The sequence below is a fragment of the Anopheles marshallii genome, chromosome 3 (genome assembly GCF_943734725.1).
Source record: "Anopheles marshallii chromosome 3, idAnoMarsDA_429_01, whole genome shotgun sequence".
In the NCBI taxonomy this organism is placed as follows: domain Eukaryota; kingdom Metazoa; phylum Arthropoda; class Insecta; order Diptera; family Culicidae; genus Anopheles; species Anopheles marshallii.
In genome coordinates, this window is record NC_071327.1 from 83,476,546 (window position 1) to 83,497,479 (window position 20,934).

General features: G+C 45.3%; 3 protein-coding genes across 3 annotated transcripts; 2 read left to right on the plus strand and 1 right to left on the minus strand.

The window, feature by feature from the left end:
- Nucleotides 1-350: 350 nt before the first annotated feature.
- Nucleotides 351-741, plus strand: LOC128713317 (cytochrome c oxidase subunit 7C, mitochondrial-like). Its single transcript, XM_053808177.1, has 2 exons — nucleotides 351-437; nucleotides 625-741. Exons 1-2 carry the CDS (start codon nucleotides 351-353, stop codon nucleotides 739-741), a joined length of 204 nt encoding a protein of 67 aa, XP_053664152.1.
- Nucleotides 742-2,019: 1,278 nt separating this feature from the next.
- Nucleotides 2,020-4,610, plus strand: LOC128714345 (angiotensin-converting enzyme-like). The gene is made up of 4 exons (XM_053809220.1): nucleotides 2,020-2,137; nucleotides 2,440-2,527; nucleotides 2,607-2,789; nucleotides 2,873-4,610. The coding sequence occupies exons 1-4, from the start codon at nucleotides 2,020-2,022 to the stop codon at nucleotides 4,608-4,610; spliced, it is 2,127 nt and encodes a 708-aa protein (XP_053665195.1).
- A 3,315-nt stretch (nucleotides 4,611-7,925) lies between these two features.
- LOC128716070 (CLIP-associating protein) lies at nucleotides 7,926-20,357 on the minus strand. The gene is made up of 20 exons (XM_053810992.1): nucleotides 20,166-20,357; nucleotides 15,526-16,841; nucleotides 15,267-15,454; nucleotides 14,721-14,771; nucleotides 13,764-13,982; nucleotides 13,104-13,229; nucleotides 12,706-12,726; nucleotides 11,788-11,916; nucleotides 11,176-11,621; nucleotides 10,680-11,110; nucleotides 10,357-10,600; nucleotides 10,178-10,265; nucleotides 9,848-9,940; nucleotides 9,435-9,708; nucleotides 9,167-9,363; nucleotides 8,947-9,088; nucleotides 8,697-8,871; nucleotides 8,425-8,631; nucleotides 8,227-8,351; nucleotides 7,926-8,136 (listed from the first exon to the last, which is right to left on the minus strand). Exons 1-20 carry the CDS (start codon nucleotides 20,355-20,357, stop codon nucleotides 8,049-8,051), a joined length of 4,752 nt encoding a protein of 1,583 aa, XP_053666967.1. The 3' UTR covers nucleotides 7,926-8,048.
- Nucleotides 20,358-20,934: the final 577 nt, after the last annotated feature.

Below are 20,934 nucleotides of genomic sequence, written 5' to 3' on the forward strand. Positions count from 1 at the left end.
AGAGGTTCTGTTCGAATTTCGTACCATTCAAACCAGAAGAAGAAGTATTTCGAAGACAATGGTGTACAACAAATCAAAAGAATGTTAATGCTATTATCAAGGAATGCTATTATGGACACTACACATCCTAATCAAAAAGGTTGTACAAAATCAAGTCAAATTTTGTCCTATTGCACCATCCCGTAGTGCACAACGTTTGCCAAACACTTGACATTTTAACTCCACTGTCATTCTGTGCTGTCAAGTCAGATAATCGTGAAAAATTGTCCCAAAAGGTTTGTTACGGCAAAATAAAACCTTTTCTATCGCATTGCTAACCTGAAAACTACTCCCAACAGAAACGAGCCAAGATGTTTGCCCGCGCCGCTAACGTAACCCGCACTGGTATGACCAATCTGGTCCGATACTCCCACTCGCACGGAGGAATCCCTGGCGAGGTAAGCATTCTACCATCATGAGGCTAAAGCAAAGCACAGAAACAACCTAGCGCCACTTTCCTCATTACATAATGAAGAATGTTGTCAATGTTTGGATGGTTAATTTGTGCGATCGTACCATGTTGTGTTGGTCTTCAAATGGGCTACGCTTGTCGGATGCTAATTGTTCCTTTTTCCATCCCAATAGAACCTTCCGTTCAGTCTGACCAACCGGTACAAGCTGACCGCCATGTTCATCGTGTTCTTCGGTTCCGGACTGGGCGCGCCATTCTTCATTCTCAGACATCAGCTGTTGAAGAAGTAAGAAGGGTCCTGTGTCGGCTTTGAAATGATGGCCCGTACAATCAGGCCCTCTTCATCTGTTAGTGAGTTTGAACGATATGTTATCCCGCAAAAGGATGAAGTAACGCAATAAAATCATCCAAAATCTGGTGCGCTATAATACCACACACACCTACACGAACAGTATTTTCGAAGTTATTTCTCGCGATTACCGGGCTTAAAGGTTTCTTCCCCTTGCTTTACCGTACCAAACACGCTCGAAAGGTGTGGGAACACTGACACTGGCGGAAGAAATGCACTCGATGACATAAGCGCCGACGCAAAGGGAACCCAATAAATTATCAATCAAAGATAAATCCGTACAGATTGAACTACATCAGTTTCCATTTTCGCTTATCGTTGTGCAAATGTCGGCTACCTTTTACCGTTGGGCTTCGTGGGAGGTGTTTATTAGCTATCCCTCGTCACAAATTTCATTAACCACATGAGATGGCAGAAGGCATACAGGAAACAGCGGCGATATTCCGATTTGGGTGTTTTTCTGGAAATGTAGCGCCTAAAAAACACACACTAAAGTAAATTGATGTTTAATAAAGTATTGCAGAAAGTAGTTAGTAGATAAAACAATTCAGTAGAAGGTTTAGTTGTTGTGGGGAAGCGTAACAAATCTTGTTTGCTTCCTGGCGAATCGTTTTGCACTGTACGATCACGCGGTCTACACACAAATAAAACCGTTTTTTTTTGCGCCCTGCTTCAGGCACGAAATACGAACCTCACCAGTAAGTTGTTATTTATTTTCCATTCCCATATATGTACCGTGGTAAGGGACGGATATGGATTAGAAGCATAAGCTTCCTTGCGGCGGTTATTAGCATTTGCACCGTTTCTTCGGAATGCTGGCCCTGGAAAAGGACAGTGTTTTTTCCGGAATCATTCTCGTGTCGTCGTCAACATTCTATCGAATTTCCAAGCGAAAATTGTCGTTCATTTCAAAACATGCACATGGCATCGTGACTCAAAAGGAGAGAGAGAGCGAGAACCCGATCCTTGTCGCACGCTGTGCCGGAACAAATCCAGTATCTATCCCAGCGCTCTGGGGAAATCAACAACTGAACTGTCCGTTTTGCCGAGAGGCGAGTTTCCTTCGCGCCAACAGTGGGTGGTCTGGTTTGCGTGCGGGTTTCGAGGTCGGAAAATGGAGGAGATGGAGTATAAATGGCTGTAGTTCAATGCGCCGCGGGTTCAGTTGTTGTGTGGCTAACAGCGTTGGCGGTTCATACAGCACAGCTCACCGGCAACGATGATTCGTAACCGACAAACGTTCACTCGTGCTGGGCCACTCTTGTGTTTGCTGCCAATATTAGCTGTGCTCGCGCTGCATCATTTACCGCCAGTTATCACCGAATCCGCGGAAAATGGTACGTACACGGGCAGTTTAATTAGTACACGAAATACGCGGAATGCGTAAGCTTCCATTTTATGGCGGTCATATAATTGACATTTTCCGGGGGGTGATTTGGTGACCGGTGGTTGTCGTTGCCGAGGTGTGATAAAACAGTAATTTAGCGAAACTCGATCCCTGCAACAATGTCGACTGACGGAAGCGTTTAGCTTGTTTTTCGGTACATTAATTGGAGCATTACGTGTGCTTGCGGCTCGTTTTTTTTGCCCTTGTCCATTTCACACCATCACATGGGGACGCCTGGTCTTTTACCAACAGCAACGGATCCAAAAGCATGGTTTGAGCGAATGAACGCGGAATTGCATGCATTGAACCGTGAGGCGGCACAGTACGGCTGGGACTTAAGGTGCAGTAGAAGTGTTGTTGCACACATGTCCGACACGGCACAGCGGTGATGAATTGCCTTCCTTTTTTCTTGCCCGCAGCACTCAGCATCAATCCCGCGTGGAGTTCACGCTCGAGAGCATGGTTCAATTAGCTCAGCGTAAGTCCGCCTGGCTGCAGGATACATGCGACGAGGGCGCCCTCTACCGTCAGCACGGATGGCCATACGATCGTGCTTACTATTTGCTGTGTCGAGGTCCACGCAATACCCCGGAGGAATTGAGGTACGGGGAGTTTTTTTTTATCGCGTTACCTACAGGCCGACCGGACGAGTATCGTTAACGTGTCTCTTTTGATGTATCTCCAGTGAAATGGCTCAACTGTTTTCCTTCATCCAGCGTATCTACACTGAGTCGGAAGTGTGCATTCCGGCAGACTGTGGACATCGTCGCTCTGACAAAGATGAGGACGCGACTATTCTGTGGACCAACACATTCGTACGCTATCCCGGTCTGAGCACGGGGCATTTGGATCTTACTTTCGTCGCGCCAGTGTCTTCCCAGGTGCTTACTCCAAGCATTCCCACCAAACTACCTCGCAAACTGCAATGCTTCTCGGGTGAACCCGATCTGGAGCGCTTGATGCTGTCGGATGGCATGGGACGTGTGTGTTCCGGACGTTTCCCCGACGAAACTGTTCTTCGATGGGCGTGGGAATCCTGGCGAATGGCGGTAGGACCTCCGATGCGTCAACCGTACGGACGCTTGATTGAGCTAATGAATGCTGGCTGCATGCGTGGCGCGAACCATCGCGATGTGGGCGAGTGCTGGCGTGAGGAGCTGGAGATTCCCGAACTGCGCCTGATGGTCGACCGTTTGTGGCACGAGGTGAAACCATTCTATCAGAAGCTGCACGCCGTTGTGCGCCACATTGTGCGAGAAAAGCATCCAACAGAGGCATCGTCTATCGACGGCGATGGGCTAATCCCGGCACATCTGCTCGGTGGCATGTGGAGCCACAGCTGGACGAACTACGGCCATGACATTTTCCCGCATCCCGTCGACATCGATCAAGCATTCGGGAGGGCTAACTGGACTTCGATGGGTTTGGTGCGACGTGCCGAAGATCTGTACGCCTCGCTCGGTCTTGCACGCATGACGAACGAGTTCTGGAAGCACAGTCTCATCGGTAGCGGTGCCAGTGGGGGCAAGTGTCACGGAACGGCCGCCAACATGTTCGCAGACGGAGCGGATGACTATCGCATGATCGTGTGTCCCCGGTCCGAAGCTGGTGGCCAGGATTTTTACGTTACTGTGCACGAAATGGGCCACATCGTCTACTACATGGAGGCGTCCAAACAACCGACCATCTTCAGCGATGGAACGACGGCCGCATTCCAGGAAGCGCTCGGCGATGCCATCTACCTGGGTGCTGTAACACCGCAGCATCTCGTGCGTCTCGGATTGCTGGATCCCAAGCACATGGCACCGGAGAAAATCCCGTTCGGAACGGGCTCCACCACGTTAAACTCCTTCGATTATGCATTTCTGCTGCGCATGGCGCTGGGTAAAATTCCTACCATTCCTTTCGAATACCTAATGGACCAGTACCGGTGGGATGTGTTCGATGGCAGCGTCGACTACACGCAAGATGCAAACAGCTACTTTTGGTTTCTGCTCGAACGACAGCAGGGCATTCGGCCCCCGTCTGCAGTGCATTCGCGGCTCCAGCTGTTCGATGCTGCCTCCGTTTACCATTTGTCGGATAATACACCCTTCGTGCGCTATTTTCTCGCGAGCTTCCTGAGCTATCAGATCTACGAAGGATTGTGCCGCAGTGCTCTTTTCGGCACGGTTACCAACCCTACGAACGAAATCCCGATGCCATTGCATCGCTGTGACCTGTACGGCTCCAAGAAGGCCGGTAAGCTGTTGCGCAAATCGCTGGCACTCGGTGCCTCGGTACACTGGACAGACGTACTGGAAGAGCTTACCGGAGACGTGGAGATATCGGCCAAAAGTTTGCTCAACTACTATCAACCGTTGGACGAGTTTTTGGATCGTTTCATTGCACGCCATCGTCTCGTGGTTGGATGGGAACACTAACAAGGGGAAAAAGCATAACGGAACGAACATCATATCGCACCTTCGCGGGAACTGGTTGACAAATGGGAACCATTTTTATTTATTTTTTCCGTTTTTTTTATCCTCCACCTTTTTGTACGAGAGTGCGTATAGTTGCTTCATGTTGGGTAACAAAAATAGTTAAATTGGTTTATCCCGCTTCATTCTACTCTCTTCAAAAGCACAACGCCACATCACGACCCTTCGATCTCAGTTCTCATCGTCCATTAACACTGCTGATTGGTGCTGCTCAAGCAGCTGTGCTGGGCTGTTTCATGACACATCTAGATCAACCTATGGTTAAATGCTTCGATCTACTCGTTCCACACGCCTAGAATTTGCATTGGCAAATAATAAAGGGCTAATGATTTTGCTTTTGATTCCCTTCCATAACGGACACCACCACGGATTCAACAATGTCAATTTGGAACTTCTACTTCCGTATTTAAACTTCCGTCGCGCTTAGTTCTTACAAACGCTAAACTGTCTAAACGAATGCATAACAATCAGTTGTCGAAAAGTGGCAAAACTTGAGGAAACAGTAAAAGCTTATTGTAGCAAGGGAAGAAGAGAAGAAGGAATGGACTAGCTGGAGACGAATTGAGTAAATTGGCGCAAAAACACATTTAGCATGAGACTCGATTTCATTCGGTCTTACATTCTTTGCATACTACATATTCCTTCCTTTTTTGCATTTTGCTTTTCTAAACATATAGCTTTTCTAAACACAAAATTGCAATATTTAAATTAACTTCCGGAAAGCTCATCTTAGTGTGAATTAAATCTGATTCAAGAGCGTTCACTTGATCGACGCAAAAAGCATTTAATTAAGCGTATTTTTTGCTGTTTTTTTTCTTTTCAACCTTATCTTCAATGGAATTTACCATCATACACAACTTAAACGTAAGATTAACCTAAAAACGATAACTATTGGAACTATATAAAATTAAGCACTTCAAATCAATCCAAACTTTAAAAAACACATTTTTACCAGAAAGCAAGAAAAATCAAATCAACCAAAGAAATCATTAAAAAAGGAATCAACTTACCATAAAGAAGAGCACACGGTGAAACAGTTAAATACGTTTCGACAACTAAAACGAAAACCAACTTAAACATAGCGATTTTGTTTATACCAATTATGAAACAAACTATTCTCAAATAATGCGCATATGTTTTCCTTTACACATATAAAGAATCAAACAAAGTAAGAAAAAAGTTGTCAAACAACGACATAACAGACAAATAAAAGAAAAAATAAACAACCACAATCCTCAACCATGCAAATTTCTTCCATTAACGTTTCGTGTTTTCTTCTCTTTATTAGTAAAGGGTTTAATCGTTATTGGTTAAACTTTGTCCGGACTTTCATTCCTTTAGTATTTTTCGATTACTTCTGCTATCTTTTCTTTGCTTCGCTTTCCATTTATCATGTTCGTGTAGTATGTACTTTGCAGCGATTTTTACACTATTTTCGCGTATGTCTCAACACCGCTCCTTCTTGGCTTCGCTTTATGAGTGTTTTTTTTTTAGTGTCAGTGTATGTGTTTGTGTTTTATTTCTTACATTTTTTACATTGAACTTATACCACCGAATATTACCGTGTGAACAAAGAGCGAACCTATTATATGCTGTTTGTCCCTTAACGATTACGCGACTAGACATCCCGAGTAGAGGTAGTCTTTCTCTCTCTGTTTTTATGTTTCTTCGTTCCGCATTCGCTTATTAGAAAATATAAAGTAATTATGTTTACTTTGCTTACTTAAGCTTGCTTTGTCCTCGGTCGTTTCTATGCGGCGATTTAAAGTTTGCTGCTATGGCGCGGTGTCTTGTGCCTTTTTTCCCCCAATTCGCTTACAAAAGCTCACGCATCCCGGCAGCCCGTCTCAACAAAAAAAAACAGTGCAAGAGTACGAAAGCTTTACCATATTTAATTATTGTTTACTTTTCTTCAAAAGCGCATGCATCATCATCCTCATCATCATCCTTCAAGCATCTGGAATGATATCAAATTGTGAAGAGAACGGGAAGTTTTGCTTGATCCGTTCCCTTTTCGCTGCTGCTTCTTTTTTATTTCGTGTAACAAAACCACTTCGGGTTTGACTTGATGTTTGCTGGGTGGCTCTGTCGGTTATCCGATAATTTATCTATAGCAGGATCGTATTAGTACTGCACGACCTAATCGAGATTTTATCTCCGTGCCGAGCCTGCAGTAAAGCCTTTCGACCTCATTTATACTTTTGGTCAATCGTGGTCTATTGATGGTTATTAGAAGGAGCACATCGATATGTTCCTTTTAAATCGAACGAATTTTTAACCATAGGTATTGCATCCACATGCCCTTTTAAGGTCAAACAAAGAAAAATATTGTCCATTCATCGAACATAATTTTCATAAAATGATAACTCATGTGATCATCCTGAAATACACAATTAAACGGCAGCATATATAGGTTTGTTATTATACTACGATCGCACTTTTACTGCAACTTAGTGTTCGAGTGGCCTAAACAAACAAACGCACATTCCATATGCAGCAATAAACCATTAAAATTAAAGGCAATTATTTCCTGCTCGATCGATCGATTTTCCACATGCATTTCGTATATTCGTTATCGTTTATTATGCAACACATCCGGCAGAAGAATTACAATCTGCGGTTCTCTATTCCTTTTGGCCATTTCTTATACTCCACACCATTCAATTTAGCTAAAACTGCGAGCAGCAGTAGCTTGTGCGAACAGAGCAAAATGGTTCTTTACAATCAAATCTTTATTAGTATGTATATAAGAATGCTGTATATTACCTTGCCTCCTTACTCTATTCATGATCGTTCGCCGGTGCTTCGATTAGGTGGTTAAACTGGCTTCATTAAAAGAAGTTTCGAAAACAAAGGACCTGTTACCATGCTCATCGTGTAAAACAAAACAAAAAATAGAAAGCCATTCGCACAGGAAGGAATACTGCGGGGTGTTAAACTCACAGCTTTGCATAATGCCAGCTTTACCTATAGCACAACCGGATAAAGATAGGGATGACATCGTCACAGTACACAACGCACATACACTCTGCCACGTACGTACATACACACACACACACATACAAAACTTATCGTTACATTCTGCTTAAATCTCTTGCCCTCCATCATAACCTCATTTGTTCTCCGTAGCATTCCCAAAACATCATACCGATCTTAACGGATTGATTTCGATTGTTAGTTCCGATTAGGGAAAGGGAGGGAGAAAAAAAGGTCACAGTTGGGGTTAAAGCGTATAGGAAAGAATTGCGATGTGGTGCGGTAGGTAGGTAGGTAGGATTATAAATAGTTTTACTCTTGAATAACGGAGATGCTTCTACGAAATTTGCAGAGCAGTTTAGCAAATTTGCGTCCTTTGAATAATAATCACTTGGCATTTTTGGATCATGACATTGCTGTCGTCGACAATCCGCCCTTATTATTACTACTGCCACCGCCGCCCGTCGATTTAGCAATATACACATTTAATAATCTGAAAATAAACGAGAACACACATTTGCGATGAGACATTCAAGTCACACAATAACAACCGGACTAATCACTAAATGAGAAACCGATCTACCTTATCTTACTCGCGTTCAGCAGGGAGAATTTTGGTTTCACTTTCTCTTCGCCCATCACAATATAGAGCTTCACGATACAGAACACTGCCGCTTTCCGTACCATCGATTGACTATCATCAGCGAGCTGTTAAAAAAAATGCAACATTACGGTACAGTAAGCTCGATCGGCACGACACCGGAAAACACACCACACTTACCCTAGCTACATTTGGCATTATACAATCTAGGTGATTATCGGTCAGATCCTTGCCCTGCTTCTGTGTCAGCTCGGTCAGTATTTTCAGCGCGCACAGATTCGCTGGAAATTCACCAGTCGCAATGACTGGGTTAAGTATGTTTACGGAAATGTCCAGCGGTAGCACGCCCGCAATCTTCACCACGATTATGTCGATTTCTCGTGACACCTGTGGGCACGAACGAAACGTGAGAACATACAGCACCATCGACAATCGTGACGCTTTCCATTTACCTCTTTGCTAATTTTATAACAGTCTATTATCTTTAATAGAATCAGCTCGAGAAAGTTACTCCAGCATGCCTTCATCTCCGTGCTTCGTACGATGCGCCCAAGAGTGTGCAGTGATGCTATCAGCACATCGTTGTTTTGCGATTCCATTAAATGCAGTAACATTTTCATGATTGCTCTGTACGAAAAGAGAAGAAAATGTAAAATGGTTAGCATTTATTCTGCCAACACTTTACGATACAATGAAACATACTTGAAATTCTTTATGGGTAGCTCACACGATCCATGTTTGATGCAAATTTGTAGATTCTCTAGCACCTGTTTTGTGGTTTCCGGTGCCGATTGGAGCGTCAGTACAATCGCAGCTTTGATCACATCGTTTTCTTTAACACCTTCTACAAAACACAAACGTATGTGTATAGTAAAATATGTTGTACCGTTGTTGAATTTCCATGGTACTGCTGGTTACTTACTGTCCAGTATTAGCTCGCCGTTCTCGGCACAGCTGTAACTTTGGTGACGCTGCTGCTGGAGCATCTGCTGCTGTTGTGCTATCGTTTTGTGGGCCAGATCCATGCTATCGAGCCGTACGGTATTTTCCGGTGTGTTTGACTCAGTGGTTGTTGCTGACTGTGTCTTCGATCCATTACATGAATCATCCTTCTCAAGGCTGTTGTGAGCAAATGAATAACCGACCGTTAAACCGTCCTACTCACAAAACGTAATTCAGTTGAACCTTACCCTCCCATGCCTCCGCCTATATGACCGTTCATTCCATTCGATGCCATTCCATACACACCATGGCCAACGCCGTCCAGCACGGTCATCGATTGCATCATGTGCGTTTCACCCATCTGGCTGATGCCGGAATCCTTGCTGTTTGTATCACGGTCAAGTTTGCTCTCAAAGCTGTAATTTTGTATTTCTGCCGTGGTTTTGCGCAGATTCTTGTACACTTCCTCCGTGTTCATTGATTCCGCCGCTGCCTCCACCGATGCTTGTCGTGATCGCGGACCTGTGGGGGTGACAGAAGCGATCAGAAGCGAGTTACGGATAGGCCCATTCCCACAACAGAATACACAGTCGGGAAATAGACACAACACACAGATAAAAAAACAAGACTATTGACTATGTGGGTACTACATGTAACTTACTAGCGATGTTCTGTAAACTATACGGCCCCTGCTGAGGACTAAGCAATGGTTTGGGGCTCGAAGACGACAGTGGAGATGATGGACTATCATTTCCTATAAAAGCAAAACATGGGGCAGAGGGAAAGCCAGGATGATACAAAAAATATAGGTTTATCAATTCAATGTCATTGTGTAAGAGCGATCTGCACTACATTTGCTAGCAAAAAACAATGGTTTTGTTGTAATTGTGGAGTTTAAACGACTAACGATGGGTAGAACAACTGCTTATTTGCAGATGCGGATCTAAATTAGTGTTTAATTGAATCGCATCATACACGTTGTTGTCCGTACCTGAAGTGCTTCTTCTCATATTCTGTTGGATGTAGATTTTCGCCGTGTCTTGATACTGTTTCGGCAGATTGGCTAGAGCCATTGTCATCTGGAAATGTAAAATAGATATAACAAAAAAAAAACCATCAGTTTCCATCACATAATTATACACTCTGCTGTTTCTGTCTATTCGTTCTAACCTGTGATGGATTGCAGTTGTATAGCGCCACGATGCACATGCGTGCCTGCGACTTTAGTTCGATGCTTTTCTGATCGAGCGACGTCTGAATGATCTTCTGGATCGCGTGATTAACCACCTGCTGGTTCTGCGGATGCACCACAAACTGGGACGCCGTGCAGTAGCTTGTAGCTAACTGGGAAAGAAATTTTAAGGTCGCCTGACGTGTTTTCACGTTCGGTGTTTGCGCATTGTCAACTAATATTCTGTAAAGAAGATTGTGCACAGCGTTAGAACCGCTCAACCACTGCCAAAATAAAAAAGCTCCAGAATGCAGACACATACCGAAAGACACATTGGAGCTGTAGTTCAGAAGGGAAGTACTCGTAGATTATTTGAAGCGTTTTCCAGATCTTGCCATGCATAGAACCCAGTAGGTCTGTCCCGAGCTTGTTGAACAGACGCGTCAACAGTATAAATAACCAATCGTGCAGATCATTCGAATGCGACAGAATCAGCTCATTTACAGTGTCCAGAAACAGTGCGTACACCTTGATGTGTGGATCCATGAACATTTTGCGGAACAGGTCCAACACGCACTGCAACTGCTGTTGCGTCAGCATCTTGCCTTCGCTGAGGTACTGCGTCAAATTGATTAATCCGTCCTTACGTTCGGACCAGTGCGACGAGGCGCAAAACTGGATGATGGTATCGATATCGTCGATCACTTGTCGTGAACTGTCTAACCGCGTGCGCGAACCATTCCATGAGAACGACTGTCGAAACATAATCATGTTAGCAATCCCACTTTTAATTCGGCTATTCCGGTGTGCATACTTACATCGTTGCCCCGTCGGTAGCTGTCATAACTGCGCTCGGAACACACCGAGGACGCTTCACTTTCATCGGACTCATCGCGTGAAATTTTACGATGGAGAGCTAACCTAGCAAAGTCTGCGCAAGGCATGTCATGCTCGTCACCAGGTGATAATGCATCCGCCAGAGCATTCTCAGCCTCACGACTTTGCTGTAGAATTTTCTGTGCCAATACTGGTCGACCAGGATTCAGTGGCGGTCGTCGAGGGCTGCCGGTTCCATAAGCGGGACGACGCAACGAACCGAACTGTGTATGCGATCTGGTCGGGCTAGTTTCTCGAGAGTTTGCTAATGAGCGCGGAATGCCAGACTGTGTCTTTTTCGGCACCGTTCCCGTTTGTCGATACAGAGAAGTGACGCCACTGTACATGTCACGCAACTTGCTCGATGGAGACGTACTTCTGGATGTAGCTGTAAATGGTTTTTGAAAGGAAGAAAAAAATCATATTAAAAACATAGCCTCATTTTGAGCGAAAAAGGTTTGGTGCAAATTTTCCTGCACGTCCCAGCGGGATCGCACATGAGTAGATGGTAGGACGGAAGAGGGCAAACGGAGGTTATGTGAGGTGATAATTACGCTGTGACTGTGACACTCCTGCCCTCGATCGGATCTTGCGCTCCGGTGTAGGAGGTTGCTGTGGTGTGGTCGCGTTGCTTACGGAGGATGAAGTGGCGGATGCTGATGACGGTGTCTTTTTAGCACGTGCTGAAGAAATAAACAAACAACGGGAAACAAATAGCACACGTAAGTGTTATGAGCGGGTGAAAATCGTTAACATGTGAAAGATAAAACAATGTGCTCTGCAATGAATGTTTATATACTTGTGTGTAGAAAACGGTTAAAGTGATGCTGCCACCACAGCTGGTTCAAGTCAGCGCAAGGTATTTGTATAGCTGTCGCAATTAGCAGGTGAGCACCTCTTGGGCACCTTTGACATATCTGGTGAGCAGCTTTGCCATTAAGACAATGCTCGCTACAGACAGATATACAACTCAACGGGACGGAATCCTTAGTCGAGAGACGATTGCTTCGAAGAGTTTAGTAATAAAGAAGCTGCTGCAGTGACGAATTCTACCAACACAACACCGTTACTCGTTATTGATGGCTCAAGTCACGCAACGGCAATGGACGATCGTCCACAAGGATAGTGGAGTCGAGGAGAGACTCAAATTGAAGCGGTATAGACACAACCATAAGGGTCACTATACTCGATGCGTAGACAGTATGGCGCATGATAAATAAATTAAGTAAAACATGTGCTGGGAATCGTCTCATAACGACTAAGTGTTTTATCTAAAATGTGTGAGTATTAGTTTTGAAAATCATGAATACTGTTTAAGTTATTCGATTCACACCATGCAAAATTACATGCAGAAAACAAAACCTAATGTCGTTTTAATGATGTGCCAATTCAAAAAAATCAAGTCAATGGTTGTAGAAAATGAAAATGTATTTAAATATATTACTATTTACTTCCAGTAACGACCAACTTACCTTGTTGCGCGTAATGTCCCTCTAGTTAATTCAACCATACCACCATGTCATAGCATCATCATACCGTATTGGCCATTTGAGACAGCCAACAGTTTAAGTCAGCAGTTTCAGATATTAGTTTCCACGTCAAAAACACACACACCGCACAGTACACGCATTCGCATGCAGTCAGTTGTAGTTCAGTCAGAGATCAGCGATCAAGTCATGGAAAACGGGTTGGCAATACAAATTCGAAATAAAAAGGCAATGTTAGTTAGAACATGTTTGAAAGCAAATACAACACACGCACTCCAAAGATAACTGAAAAGCCAATTGGTCTCTATCTTGGATAACCAAACTTAGTATTAGCTTATTATTAAGGTACTTCGGCAGAAAGCGCATTCGTTGCTGGCACTTACGTAGAGACGCCGTTCCGGAGGTCACTTTCAACCGTGCCAGGGTTGAGTATTGTGCCCTGGCACGGGCCCGCTGGGCAGCGGCAGTGTCAACGGCGGACACACTCCTAAAGCCACCGGCTGCTCCAGCTGTCGTTCATGATATTTGATGTTGCGCGTACGTAGCGGAAATTAGTTTCGAATGGCGCGGCAACAGCACACACAGCACACATGGCAGCAAGGTATGGGGAGCGGAGGATTGAAAGAAAAGAAGATGAACTGTGTTGAGTAATGAGCAATGATCTAGTATGCACTCTAAACCGTCTCAAAGACCATGCGGCAGCGCAAGAGACACTCACAAACACATTGATCATAGAAAAGTAATGGAAAACATGATCACCGGAAAGAAAGCGGATGTTAGTAACTGAAAGGGGGCGAAAATATAGGATATTATTTACAGAACGCAACAATGACGAAAGATCGACGCACGGAAAGAATGAACATATTTTTATACAATTAACAAAACAACACAAAACAAACGAAACATAATGCATTTTTGTACAATAGAAACTGGAAACGTAAAATTTGTCAAACCACACATTCGATTCCGCGGAAATTAAGACCACAAAAGAAGGCCAAAAACATCAACAATATCGTCACTCGATCGTTTCAACTTGGTACAACCTCGGACAACCAATGGCGGCTGTTGCTGTTGCGCTTGTTGAATCGCAGGATTCGCATCCCGGGCAGTCGTCGCAACAGGAATACCACTCCGGGCACTGCGATTAAACGTTCTGGGCAGCGACGGAGCCCGCTGCAGGCGTGTCGAACCGGCCGATGATGACGACGAGGTGGATCCTGGGACAGTGGTGAGATTTTCCGTACTGACGCTCGTAGCGCTTACTGTCGTGTCATACAGATTGCCAATTTTGAGCAGTTCGTGGAGATTGTGGCAAATTTTGAGCGGTTGGTTCGTTTGTTGCAATTGTTAGCGGTTGAACAGATGGAAAGAAGGTAAGATGAGTTCAGTCAAAACCAGAGAATGCACAAATAGAAAAACAGCGAGAGAAAGAGAAAAGGCAAATGCCATTACGAAATATTGATATAGGGTCATATTGTTTTGTTGCCGAAACTGTTATGTGCGATTCTACAGTTCAGATAAGAAAAATAAAATACTAATGTTAATCGTGCAAGTAAATTATAGCTTATCGATCATAAATAGACAATCGCTATAACGGGAAAACATCCATCCTGGAAACTCCGATTTTGTGAAAAGTAATAAACCATAAGATATTGTTATTGAAAAACGCTATATACAGATGGGTCGGCTTAAAAAGATACACATTTAAACTATAAACCTGGTTTTAGTAAGTTCTATACCTAACAGGAGCGTATAAGCACAAATAATCTTGAAGAGATAACGTAAGATTCGTATGCGGAAAACATAAAACGAAACGGTGCAAATAGGGGAGCCTAATAAGGAGACAAATCAACTAGAATTTCTAGCGAGATAGAAGAGAAGGAAATTTCCGAAAACTACATAGGAAATTGATAGCTTAGCAAAGCAGAAACTTGCGCACTCCAAAGGAACTTTTAACTTTTAAGTACAATGCGAACAGCATGATGAACCTGCTGAATTACCTGGAGGTTGTGCGGTTGCGGGACTTCGCAACCCGGACGATTGCCTTCGTTCTTTATGGGGTATTTGAATGAGGGGATTGATTTTATTACATGAGTTTATCGCACGTGATATTTGCCATTTGCGATGATATGTGTTGCGCATCATGGAAAAGGATGAAAGAAAACAATAACAAGAGAAATGAAATGTTGCATTAAACGAACACGACACCGCGTGAAGTACATCGGGAGGCAGCATGGTGAATGTTCCATTCGTAAAGGGTAGGTAGGAGATTATTTTTGACCAGGACAGAAACATAATTTCACACGCAACACAGCCGATAACAAGCTGTGCCATCGATTGCAACTAAGTATAAAAACTAAATCCGTAGACTTTGCAGGTGTCCGAATCATGTGATTACTTCACAACAAATGTAGTGCTTCGAAACCGCGGGTGAAGGTGAGCAGTCCGTGGAATGGGCCGAAAACCGTGTAGGAACGATGGTGGTGGACGGAAGGAGAGGAAATCAAGGTGTTGATAATGAGCTAGAAATAACATTTAACACATACTTATCACCCCACCAGAGACAGAATTCAAGCTACTGTTGCTGCCACGTAGACTAACACTCATTGAGTTGGTACCGTTTGTTCCGAGATTGTCCCGCTCACGCTCAAGTGTGCGCTGTGTCGAAATGTCCAACGAACCGTACAGGTTGTCTGCCAAATCCGGAAAATGGCGCCGAAAGCTCCAGAATGCACTACAAAAAACAAAACGAATGGGAACGTTAGCGCAGGTAAGACAAAATGGTACCGAATATCTACGTCTTACCATCGACTGTATCGCCGGGCGTCATTGTCCGCATCGACCATTCCTTTGCGTAGGGCTTCGCGCAACAGGCTGCTGTGTTTTTCCAACGCCTTCGTTGGCCACTCGTCGAACAACAAACCGAGCATCTCGCAAAGCGTACTGCGGATATCTTTCGATTTCGAGAGCATGAGATTCTGCGTCAAGATCGGAATGATCTTCGGTGCATGCGTGTACCGGATCACATATTTTAATGCAATCGTGCCCGCTGACGAGATTACTTTGGCCGAATTTTGGATGAGGTTGATCAACTCTTGCAGAATGTAGATGACGAACTGATCCAGCCTGCTTCGCAACACTTTGCTCATGTACGCGAGGGTGATGCACGCCTCGCGGATCACTTGCGACCGGAGCTCCTTCAGGATATCGAGGAACGCGATCGAAAGATCCTTCAGCTGCTGCGTAAATGCCGGGGAACCCTGCACATTGATCATCAGCAGTGAGCGGATTTTCTTCAACGCGTCCACCCGTTTCTCCCAATCCACGTTCTTGTCACCGATGAGCGTGTTGATCGATTTCATGTGCTCGTCCATGTCGCGCTGGGAGAAGATCGTCAGCTGTGGTACATTCTCAAACGAAGCCTCGAACACCTCGTGGGACACGGCACCCGCTGCTAGCAGCAGATCACCCGAGCCGGCCGTCTGCGTTTCGAAAAGTGGCTTCCGTGGTGTGGCCGATGGTGTACGCTTCACCAACCGCGTTGGCCGCTCGACGACCGCGGCTCGGTCCAGCTCATCGTGTCCGCCGCCGCTGGCTGCCTGCAGTGCCGACGGCAGCAACAGCCCATCATTCCGTGTCTCATCAAACTTCTGCTCGAGAATGGCCGCCTTGGTCGACGGTACGTCACGCTTCTTCAGATCGACGCGCAACTTTTCGCCGACATGCTTATATATCTCGACCAGCGTCTGAATTGCGGCATCACGCACCGTTGGCGCTGGGTCCCCGAGCAGACTCACGATCGGTGGGATGTACATCTTCACCGACAGGGACTGTGTGCCGTACTCGTTCAGCGTGCTGACGATCGTCTGCAAAAACTCTTCCCGCACCTTAGCATTCTTGTGCTTAAAGCAGACGCTCAGCTTATCCAGCAGCGACTGTGGGGCTACGACTCGGCACTCCATCAGCTTGTGCAGCAGCAGCTGTGCCTTCTCTCGCACCGTATCGCGACTGTCGCCGAGCCGGTCAATCACATGCGGCAGGATGGTCGAAGTGTACGCATTAAAGTCTTGACCCAGGCGAACGATCAGCTCCGTGAACGCTTCCAGGGCGCGCTGTGCGATCTGTAATCGAGAAAAGGGAAAGGAAACGCTCCGTTATCAATCTTGATTCAATGATAATTAAAATTTACACTCATGCGCAAGGTGTCAGCGGCAGATTTCTACATTTTGTCTCATTTGTTTCACGCCTAAATGCCCTTAATTGGTCCCGAATTGGAAAGAGGTTCAAATAGGGGGAAGACGAACCCCACTTTTAACCCTGTTGCGACAGTTGATCTTGGGCATGAACCTCATTTATCTGCCTGTCATGTTAATAAAGATAAAGCAGTTTTACATTTCTGTAACACTACTTTAAGGCTAGTGTGCTTTAGATAACAAAAACATGACTTCTATCGTGGTGGACTAGGTGTCACGACTCACAGCTGATAATGAATTGAGATTCCGATTGGATTGCTAAGCCCATCAGCAATGTACGCGATTTTACAATTGAAATCCCAAAGAAAAAAAGTAACTTTGGTGTGCGAAAGGAACTCGGAATCAACTTGGTCTGTGATTAAAACTTTCTCTCATTTTCACCGAAAAATTGTTCACTTTACGGTGCCAACGTGGGATAAGTGGGAAGCGCGCAAAAAGGTTATTACGGACAATTTAGGTGTGCGCAGCACCAAACAGTGACAGCCATTTGTTACATCTTGACCACCACCGAAATTTCGTACTTTCAGCGAAAGTATCTTCTCCATTGCGCATCTTCATTTAATCAAAGCCACAAGAAAACCGACGAGTGTACAATGAAGAAGAACCGCTTAAATAAGTCTCAGTGCGCCGAGGGAGGGCACACGTTTAAAGACACAACCGACCATTTGGTTCAATTGAACCAATTCGAGTTGGACGGCCATAAAACATTGCGCGCACACTACGCCACATTGCACTGCCGCGGGTCGGGAATTCAGCAGATAGGAATAGTGTTGATAGCCAGCGGAATCTCTAATCTTCCATCCAGCCACTTTTCCCCGGACCTTTCGTTTGGTTTGATTTAGACAAAAACCATGATCCACCACCCTGCGTGAGGTTGGTGCAAAATATCATAAAACATCAAACCGTGCAGGGTCGGTGAGGATCGTCGTTACACCGTCGCCGATGCGCTCGGGATGTGCGATCGATGACCCGCGACCATTGGCGCTGCCGTGAGCGCAACGCTACCAACCAACGATCTTCGATCTTTCTTGTGGCTAAGGGGTTGGGCATCGTTCACACGTGACGAAAATGGTTTTTTAGGTTGCGGGCGTGGAACGACGAGAACCTAGACGTCCCGGGTATTGTGCAATGAAGAAGACGACACTCCTCTGTTGGGCCAAAACTCGACAAGCTGTGAATCAAAACTGATTCTTTTGTTGTCAATAAGAATCTAAATACATCACTATCAAGAAAATGTTCCGTTCTATTGCTGGAACCGGCGGTCTCCCCCAACTGCTGCAACGAATTCAACCGGATCAATCGGAAACATGTGCCGCCCGGGCGACAATAATGATAAATTTTGATACGCTTCTCTCGTTGATGACTCGCGCTGAGGCCGTCCAAAACAAAAACAAACATCAAAAGTAACCCTGGCTAACATTGCCATGCGCAATCGCTGAACCTTTCCTTGTGCTGTTATCGCGGACAATGCCGGACCCGTTGTATTCTAGATAACTTATCAAGGACGGACAACAAGACGAAATTGAACCTCCGGAATGTCTGCCCGAAAATAGTGACGAATCATAACCTTCCATCTAAGGTTTGTTATCTAACTTCTAAGAAAATTAGTACACCATAACGTCAGCGGACCCGCAACAGCTCTGTGGTAAATGGTGAACACAAAATCGAATGAACCACTTTACCAACTTCGCGCCCACATGAAGGACGGGAGAACGCGTTACTTGTTGTCACTTGAAAACTGATTCGATTAAGTAACTTGTCCATCGATGAAGGCCGACCAATCTCCCGACAGACGATAAGTGACACAGCGCACCAAAATGACCAAAATGTATTACCTTTTTTCCAAGCTCTCCAGAGCAACGATGCTCACATTGACTTAAATTTCAGCGTTAGCCCTGTTTTCGGGAGCTTTTGGCTGCTGGAGAGGTAAATAGAGTAAATAGAGGATTTTTGCCATACTGACGTTAGCAAATCGCAGCAATCCAAGTCTGAAATCACGCCTTGCGACTACGCAGTTACATCTTCTTCGCTGCACAGAGAGAGCCCGTACGAAAAGCGATAATACAAAACGTGGCAAAAACAGTAACATCGTCGTCCACTACTACGTTGAAGTCATCACAGTTCGTGTTTCCAGCGGTCAGAAGAAAAGAATATGTTTGCACAACGTCCGCGCATTGGAAGACGCAGAGGTAAATAAAGATGCAGTTAATCGCTCCCACCCTCACCAATGGTTTGGTCATAAAATTCGATACGTCGCCGTTGACCTCAGCTGCCGCAAACGATATGCCAAAGGCTTCATTATACACGTGTCCTACAAAAAAAGTGCACCGTAGCTCTTATTTCAACTTCATTCATCTATTACGCTGCACCATTCCCTCCACACAGTTGGCCACTTTGCAAGGAGGGTTTATTAATCCTTCGCTGCTAGTGTACGTGCGGTCAAGGGAGGTTCACCGTCCTATTCCGAATCTCAAAGGTTAAAGGAATGTAAAATCTTCGATGCAGGTGTAGCGTACTGAGAGACATGGAACAAATCTCAGTGGTTTTGAACCAACTCCATATGTCGGGGAGGGGGCGAAGGTGATCAATGACGGTCTCCTCTGGACGCCACGGAGCCAAAGCTTTCTGTAAAGTAGCAGGCGGAGTACGGTTTAGTGTGGGTAGGCTAAAAGCGGAAAGTGGCCCCCACACCACACCGTTTGTCAGGCAAGGTTCTTACCGGTCGCTACTACTTCCCTCGCCTGCTCTTTCCAACACACGAGGAGCTGCGTAATCGTCACCTGCCGCAAGAGAGAGAGAGGGAGAGGGTACCAGAGCTCCAGGGACACAGACCGTGTCTCGCCTTTTTTTGGCGTCATCGCCGTTGCCATAATCGTCACTGGACTAACTTCACCACACACGACCGACACGTAAAAGGTGCGCAGTTCATTAAAATGTTTCTCATTTTTCTTTGTCAAACCAGCACACCACACTGGGCACCACCGTGTGTTAGCGTGTGACGACAGTCTCTGTGGAGAAACCTCCACAAAATGATCGAACCGACGCACGGATCGAACCCGATTTGGATCGAACTGTCGCTCACCCCTCCATTAACTTTGCGCAGAGGAGGTGGGTAAAAATGTCCCCCACATGGTGGGACATGGGGGGACTAGGAGCGGAAACAGGAAGAGACAGTGTCATAAAGCAACCTACCTTATGGTGACTTCCGGTCATCCACGGAATGAGCCCATCGATGAGCAGGCCGAGGTCTGTGCATTCGATGGAATTTTCCGAATCGCTCAGATACAGCACCAGATCCTCGGCCAGCTGGGCCTTCACGCGCATGTCTGCCTTTGCCATCTGCGTGACGTATCCGTCAATGTCTGTTGGCTTCTGGTACGCCATGGTGTGTGTCCTTTCCGCTTTGCTCGAGATCCTTTTGTTTGGCCAGCCACCACACGTACGGCCCTTGGCTTAAAAGAGCACCGATTTTCTACGGAATTGTTTGATTGATCGTGTCGGGTTAATCTCCCAAACTTACTTGCACCACCCACACAACAGCAGGAGGGAGGCCTCGCCGTTGCAGGCGTTCTCCCGTTCACTGCGTTTCACTTGCTGCTAACTTAGTCGATCCAATGGAATTCCAACAGTTTTTTTATGGGATCGCGTCGTAGTAGCCTTCAATTTTTTGCTCCAAGAATTCTTCACTTACACCTTTATTTTCTCGCAATTTTTCACTTTTTTCGTCGTCTTCGTTTCGCTAATGAATACATTGATGGGTTTGCATACCTTCAACCTGCCGTCCAACGGCCTTTTATTGATGAAACAACACCAAACAATCAAACACACACACCTCGGAAAGCACTTTTGCGACAAGATCTTCTTCCTATTTTTTTTTGCACACTCAGCAGTCGTCGGTATTTATTTTGTTGCAAATTATCACCACACATATATATCTGGGGCTTGTCATCAACTCATTCAA

Excerpts from the sequence above, each read along its gene's own strand:
- LOC128713317 (XM_053808177.1), top strand. The coding sequence starts at position 351 with ATGTTTGCCCGCGCCGCTAACGTAACCCGCACTGGTATGACCAATCTG. Across the intron at positions 438-624 it reads ACGGAGGAATCCCTGGCGAG|AACCTTCCGTTCAGTCTGAC; the intron begins GTAAGCATTCTA and ends CCATCCCAATAG.
- LOC128714345 (XM_053809220.1), top strand. The coding sequence starts at position 2,020 with ATGATTCGTAACCGACAAACGTTCACTCGTGCTGGGCCACTCTTGTGT. Across the intron at positions 2,528-2,606 it reads CAGTACGGCTGGGACTTAAG|CACTCAGCATCAATCCCGCG; the intron begins GTGCAGTAGAAG and ends TCTTGCCCGCAG. Across the intron at positions 2,790-2,872 it reads AATACCCCGGAGGAATTGAG|TGAAATGGCTCAACTGTTTT; the intron begins GTACGGGGAGTT and ends ATGTATCTCCAG.
- LOC128716070 (XM_053810992.1), bottom strand. The coding sequence starts at position 20,357 with ATGGCGTACCAGAAGCCAACAGACATTGACGGATACGTCACGCAGATG. Across the intron at positions 12,727-13,103 it reads CTCCGGAACGGCGTCTCTAC|AGGGACATTACGCGCAACAA; the intron begins GTAAGTGCCAGC and ends TGAATTAACTAG. Across the intron at positions 9,089-9,166 it reads CGGCGAGCTAATACTGGACA|AAGGTGTTAAAGAAAACGAT; the intron begins GTAAGTAACCAG and ends TGTGTTTTGTAG.